General features: G+C 37.6%; 1 protein-coding gene across 2 annotated transcripts in view; it reads left to right on the plus strand.

Moving 5' to 3' along the window:
* Positions 1 to 5,563, plus strand: part of trim105 (tripartite motif containing 105) — a 12,896-nt gene extending 7,333 nt beyond the window's left edge. For both annotated transcript variants that reach the window (XM_051659046.1, XM_051659045.1), the window contains exons 2-7: positions 423 to 739; positions 1,510 to 1,605; positions 1,697 to 1,930; positions 2,273 to 2,292; positions 3,309 to 3,415; positions 3,946 to 5,563. In XM_051659046.1, the coding sequence (XP_051515006.1) occupies positions 467 to 739; positions 1,510 to 1,605; positions 1,697 to 1,930; positions 2,273 to 2,292; positions 3,309 to 3,415; positions 3,946 to 4,508 (1,293 nt within the window). In that variant the 5' untranslated portion in view covers positions 423 to 466 and the 3' untranslated portion in view covers positions 4,509 to 5,563. The remainder of the gene's footprint in view (positions 1 to 422; positions 740 to 1,509; positions 1,606 to 1,696; positions 1,931 to 2,272; positions 2,293 to 3,308; positions 3,416 to 3,945) is intronic.
* Positions 5,564 to 7,500: the final 1,937 nt, after the last annotated feature.

Genomic DNA, 7,500 nt, shown 5'->3' on the forward strand with positions numbered 1-7,500 from the left:
ATATCACCAAATTCCTTTTTTTTGTATTTTTTTTTTTGTAAGGGTACTCTCTGCTAAATAACAGTTACTACAAAAACACTGTGGTAACTTGGTAGAAGCCACAATTGTCATCATAAATAAATTAAATAAAATAGCTAAAAGATTGTGAAATCTTACAGTACATTGTTTGAAGGATATCTCGTGTTGTAATAACTGTAGTAACTATGGTATTTTAGTGGAACCTATTGTTACCATGGTAAAACATTTTAAGGGGCTCTAACATTCAGTTTTTTAATGCTATGTGTGACAAACACAAAACATACAATTACACTTTCACTTGGAAGATATTTAACATAATAGTAATGACTTTAATAATTGGGGATGGGTGTCAAAATGTAAAGAGGTAATGAGATGACTGATTATTACCATTATTATATTAACAGTGCCAAAAGTGAAAGTAAACTAAACCACCGAAGATCTGCTCAACATGGCTTCCGGCAAGAGTAAGATGAGTCTCAGAGAAGATCTGACATGTGCCATCTGCTTTGAGCTCTTCAGAGATCCAGTGATGCTGGGCTGCATGCATCACTTCTGCAAGAGATGCATCACATCTTACTGGAAGACTGTCAGGAGTCCTGTGTCCTGCCCTCAGTGCAGACAAGAGTTTCCCAACAAATGCTTTCAGACGAATTACTTAGTAGCTGGTTTGGTGGAGAAAGTCAGGGCCAGCAGTACATCTGGATCTGTCAAGTTTGTTGAGGTAAGTTGTCGTTCTTTTTCTTGAAATTTTACGTACAGATGTTATATATGTTGGTATTTGTGTTTAAAGCCAAGGACTCACTTTGACTTTTACTTTCATCATGTTCACTTGGCATTGATGGCGCTTATAATGGCACAGCATAGTTCAAGTTAAAGGAAAAGAGATGTACAAAAGTAATGGGGAAAAAATGGCATGAAATGACAAGTTCTGCTTTTCATGAAATGTCTTTTTTTTTATTTATTTTTTTTATACAAAACGCTTTCCTCATTTTTTGAAATATTAAGGTCTTTAAAACCTCATGACTTTATTGTTTCAAAAATCACAAAACCAAGTCTTTAAAAAGACTTTGTGTCAGCTGATATTGGTTTGTGTTTTATTTCCAAAGTCTTGCCATGTGTATTTTTTACATTCGAAAAGCTTTTTAGACATTTTACAATGACTTATTTTAAAACTGACAGTTCCAACGTCTGACTCAAAATTCCGATTGGATGAGCAGTTGTAAAATGCAGATAAACAAATGCACACAGTGATTTTACTGCTGTTAAAGGGGTTCTGTGCACTCAATTTTACGTCATTGTTAACAACATCCCTTACGCATGGTAAAATCAGTGTAATGCATGGCCTCTCATGGCTTTATTGTATACCACCTTATGCAACATTTTTTACACTGGCACTAATTTTCACCACGTCCAGACATAATGAAACAATAATCATTAAAAAGCTGTTTCAGATTGTATATAATACCGTTATTGCCAATTGTTCTTTTCCAGAAACAATTAAAGGACACCCTGGAGTCACAGCGCTGCATAAAAGATGCCTTCATCACAATGATCCGTAAAGACAAAGAAAAGATGGAGAAAATAAGAGTAGGTCTATCTTTAAAGAAGAGACAGCTCACAGTGTATGATTTCCTGCAAACCAGAATCAAATCCTTATCTCTTCCTTTCCTCCCAACAGAAAATGGGAGCTGATCTGAAGCAGCGAGTGCAGAGTGATTTCCAGGCTCTGCATAATTTTCTGCGGCTGGAGGAGGATGCCATGATGGAGGAGTTGAAGAGGGAACAGGAGGAACTGCTTCAGGGACTGGAGCGACATCTGGAGGCCCTACAGGTGTCTATGACAGACGTGGAGCAGAACATTAACACATTACGCCAGACTGCCAGCAACACAGAGCAATCTGTACTTGTAGAGGTGATTATAATGGCTGTTTGCACGTTTTTTCCATTTGTTACACTGCTGCCGCATGCCCATTCGTCACAGAGCTAATATTTGGAAAATTAATGTCATATTTACTGCATACATATAACTGCAATACTGGTTGTCAGTATGAGTTATTAGTGAAGTGTAGTTAGAGCCAGAGTCTTGTTTATATATTCGCACGAAAGTAGAACGGTAGAAAAATCAATTCTGCAGTGATTTGTGCATGTGCAGTTAATTATCAGACAGATGGTTTGCTTTTGCTGTGGTTCTACTACTTTAGATGTAATCGAGTCGGCAAAATAATATGTTCTGTTCCATTTTCTCCCTCCACAGCTTCCAGAATTGAATTCCAGGTGAGTAGTAATTAAAAAAACATACTTTAACACTGTCACCGATACTTAAAGGTATAGTCACCCAAAAATGAAAAATGAAAATTCTCTCATCATTTACTCTCATGCCATGCCAAGTGTGTATGACTTTCTTTCTCTTGCACAACACAAAAAAAAAGATTTTTAGAAAAATATCTGAGCTCTGTAGGTCCTCACAATGCAATTAAATTGTGACCAAAACTTTGAAACTCCAAAAATCACATAATGGCAGCATAAAAGTAATCCATACGACTCCTGTGGTTAAATCCATGTCTTCTGAAGCGATATGATAGGTGTGGTTGTGAAAAAGATCAGTATTTATAATATTCCTCCTCTGACCAGCCCCAACCAGTAGGTGGCAATATGTATGAAGAATCGGCAAAAAAAAAAAAAAAGGAAGTGGAAGTGAAAGTGAAAGTGGAGATTCTTTAGTAAAAAAAAACTTAAATATTGATCTGTTTCTCATCATATCGCTTCTGAAGACTTCTGAATTTAACCACTGGAGTCGTATGGATTACTTCTATGCTGCCTTTATATCCCTTTTGGACCCTCAAAGTTCTGGCCACCAATCACTTGCATTGTATGGACCTACAGAGCTGAGATATTCTTCTAAAAATCTTCATTTGTGTTCTGCAGAAGAAAGAAAGTCATACACATCTGGGATGACATGAGGGTAAGTACATGAGAGAATTTAGATTTTTGGGTGAACTGTCCCTTTAAGGTACCTTGTACAATCCATTTAACACATTTAGTCAAATCACTTGTATTTGTATAGTGTTTTTCATAATACATATTGTTTCAAAAATAGTGTCGTAAAACCCACAGTGAGCCAATCACTGGTTTTGCATGCAAATTGTTGTTTTAATATTTCTTTTCATGTCAAGAAAATATGCTTCTCTTTCCCCTATGCATTTGAAATATTTTGATTTATCTGCACACAGCTTTTAATGTTTGCATATTTAATATTTAAACCCTGACTATGATGTTTCCATGACTTCCAGACCACCTCCACAAGAGATGAATATCAACCTGAATGCTTTCAGAAGCAAATTCGTTGCTCCTCTGCAGTACACTATATGGCGAAAAATGTTTCATCATTTGAATACAGGTAATTTTCTATTAGAGCTACTGTACTTTATCCACTGAACACTGTATATGTATTTCATGTTGACTAGATTATCTTTAAAGGGATAGTTCACCTGAAACTGAAAAGTCTGTCGTAATTGACTTGCCATCATGTCGTTCCAATCCCGTATGACCTGTCTTATGCAGAAAACAAAAGGAAACATTTTAACAAATACAGTATTTCAGCCTGTTTTTGTTTTTTTCCATTTGTGTTCCATATAAGAAAGCAAGTCATATGGGTTTGAAATGTCATGATGATGAATAATGATGACAGAATTTTAATTTAGGTGAACTATTCCTTTTAATTTGAAGTATTAATAAAAATGTGAACTCAGAATAGAGAGTATTACTAAAGGTAGGTATTCTCCATTGTAACAGATGGTGTTTTTGTCATAGCCACAGTAGACTAACTGTATGATTAGCCCCCTGAAGCAACAAAGAGTGAAGTGATTTGTTCAAGGGCACTGTGGACTCATGTTAGACCAGCACAGTTCATGATACTTTTATTTACAGCCCCAGCACCATTGAGATTTGACGAGGACACGGCTCACCCCAGCTTACAACTTTCCAGGAACAAAACCCAAGTGGTTGAGAGTGACAAAATGACCATCTACCTCTGCGATTCAAAGCGCTTCCTCCAATGCGTCAACATTCTCACGACCGAGGGCTTCCAAACAGGCAGTCATTACTGGGAGGTGGATGTGAGCAACAATTTGAAGTGGGATCTGGGTGTCGCTCTGGAATCAGTGAATCGACAGGCACGAGTCAAGCTGTGCCCTGAGAACGGATACTGGACCCTTCGGCTGAGGAATGGCAACCAGTACTCCGCTGGCACCCAGCCCTGGACGCCACTGTCGGTGATGACCTCGCCAAGCAGGATTGGAATTTTCCTGGATTGTGAGGAACAGACCGTGTCGTTTTATAATACCGATAACATGGCACTGCTCTATACCTTTTCCACTGGGCCGAGAGGGAAAGCATTCCCGTTTTTCAGCACGTGCCTCAGTGAACGCGGTCAGAAAGCCCAAGCCATTCGTATCCTCCACTTGCCTTTTGATTGTACTTCTGAGTTATAAAAATATGCATGCAAACACTCTAGTAAACACTTGTGTCATGTTCAAGGGTCTGTAGGCTTTAATGAGCCCGATTTTAGAAGTTCTCTGCATTTTAAAGTGATTATTAGCTTTGATTTATTAGAGCCATATTTCTGTCATGACCCTAATCAGTCATTTTAAGGTGAATTTATTTTACTTTGTGTACTTGATGCATGCTGACATCAAACAGACGAAAGAGACCACAGGCTGTTCTTCAATAATGTTTGTCCCAGATGTCTCTAGATGCCCAAAGATCTGATTTTACACGGGTAATTGACATTGATTGATTACAGAATCACCATTGCGACATGACCCACAGCTAAAGTTTTTATCTTGAGAAAAACAACATAGGCTTAAAAGGATAGCTCCCCCAAAATTGAAGATTCTGTTGTCATTTACTCACCAATATGTTGTTCCAAACCTGTATTACTTTCTGTGTTATGTGGAACTTGAAAGGAGTTGTTAGGCTGAAAAACATTAACTGTATGGAAAAAAGATGCAATGAAAGTGAATTGTGACTGAGGCTGTCATTGTAACAAGTCCTTTTGTGTTTCACGCAAGAAAGTCATACAGATGTGGAACATGGGGGGGGGGGGGGGTTCTTAGTTTAGTTCTATTTTATTTTATTCTTATTTTATTTTAGTAGTACAATGAAATGGACAAAAACCCACCTATTAGTTCAGTTTATTTTTAAATGTAGTTTATTCCTCACTAGAGTTTTAATTCTCTTAATTTTATTTGGGTAGTGTAGTCAAATGTAAAAACAAAATAAAAAATAATAAATACACCTATTCATTTTGTTTTTTTGTGTGTTTTTTGTATTGTAAGAAATTAAGGATTGAAATTGTTTCTCTCTTTTTCTCTAATCAGTGTGAATTAAAAATGCCGAAGAAACTGTAAATGAATCATGCATGTTTGAAATTAATCACTAACCTTTTTTTTTATCTGATTTGACAAATAATACATACATTCTATGAGATGCATATTCATTGCTGCCTTTATAGATGTACAGAAAAGCATTATATATATTACATGGAAACCAATTAAAATATTAGTTCATGTTTTCCAATTGGTTGTTCAATTATTTTCCCTTTTATCACTGGTAAATTAAGCATGACATTCATTCTTGCTGCATCAGAAGTCAGTGCTTGTTTTCTCTGTAGTCACTAAACCTGAGCGTGCACTAGTTTGTCCATCATTGTGTCAAGGCTTTAGTGACAGGACAGGAAAGTGTTTAGTTTTGATTTATGCCTAACTCTTCCTTCCTCTGTAATGGACAAAAACAAGCAGCCTATTCTGTCACATGGGAACAGCAACCTTGATATACTCCAGATATTTTCTTCTTGATGCATGCATTTGATGCACAACACATAAATTGAATGACACAAGCCACAGCGCAAACTCCGCCTATAATTACATGTTAAATTTAGATTAATTTCTAAACAAATGCAGTTAGTCTATGAAGTTTGACAATCCAAGGGGAGTGGACCTGGGGTTGCATCCCGGATGCAGAAAACAGCAAGTATGGGACTGCCAGGATCTGTTGGAGCAGGCAAGTGCATCAACATCCTTTTACCTTCTGCCCCCTGCGAGGGGTCACACAAACAGAATGAGAGTCCGGGTGCCCTCAAACTACTTTATTGTCATCTGGGGACTGGAGGGTTTGGGGGTGTTTTGGTTGCTGGAAATAAGAGCAATGCTCAGCCCTCCTCCACAGGGTCGGGTTGCCTTTAAACTCAGCAAACAGCCATGATTTAAACAGCCTATTAACATTCCAGCCCTCTGGCTTTGTCCAATGCATTTGACAGTGCTGAAGTATACAAAGCCTTCATTTCTAAAGATCGACATGTTTGTCTTGCATTGTTGACCAATGCTCAAGATGTCTGGGCTTCTCAAAACTCGTCCTGTGCTGTTTGCTATGGATATGAAATGTTCCTCAAATCATGCCACGTGTTGAGGAAAGGTGTTTTATTACTTTTCTAAACGACTGGACTTATGATTTTCACCTGGCAGATGATTAAATGGATGAAAGATCCCATAGGCTTACATTAAAGGAAAAACCCAAGCCATATCTAGTGACCAGAATATCAATCTTTAATTCTACATCTTAATGTACATTTACATTTTTGCATTTGGCAGACGCTTTTATCCAAAGTGACTTACAGTGTACTTATTACAGGGACAATTCCCCCAGAGCAACCTGGAGTTAAGTGCCTTGCTCAAGGACACATGGTGGTGGCTGTGGGGATTGAACCAGCAACCTTCTGATTACAAGTTATGTACTTTAGCCCACTATGCCATTACCACTCCAATGTACAAACCAAAATAAAATAAAAATACAAATTATTTTAAACAATTAGCTTAATAAGGAACTGAACTGCAATTTTATATTTTTTGTACATATTACTTTCCTAATTAAATAAATGAAATAAAATAAAAGTAAAGAACTGAACTGTAAGTGGATATAGGGGCTTTTCTGACTTGGGGCATTAAGTACCCACCTAGCAACCACCCAAAACACCATAGTAACACATAGAATTGCTTTAACAGCCACCCAGAATACCTTAGCAATCGCATAGCAACACCCTGGCATCGTGGCGCTGAGTTTTGTACAGACAAGCAGCACTCACATTTAAATATAAAAATCTAGTTTGACATAATATTATAATGGGTACAAATGTGGCTCAGCGGTTAAGCCTCTGGGTTACTGATCAGAAGGTCAGGGTTTCAATCCCCAGCACCGCCAAGATGCCACTGTTGGGCCCTTGACCCTATCTGCTCCAGGGGTGCTGTATCATGGCTGACCCTGCACTCTGACCCCAGCCTAGCTGGGATATGTGAAAAAAGAAGAATTTCACTGTATATGTGCAAATGTGTGATAAATAAAGAAAATTATTATTATTAAATATAGCCTCTCCTGACAATAACTTTTATAACCATGGGGATACTGAAAGGTTATTTTTCAGCAGGTCAC

The sequence above is a fragment of the Myxocyprinus asiaticus genome, chromosome 27 (genome assembly GCF_019703515.2).
Source record: "Myxocyprinus asiaticus isolate MX2 ecotype Aquarium Trade chromosome 27, UBuf_Myxa_2, whole genome shotgun sequence".
Classification (NCBI taxonomy): domain Eukaryota; kingdom Metazoa; phylum Chordata; class Actinopteri; order Cypriniformes; family Catostomidae; genus Myxocyprinus; species Myxocyprinus asiaticus.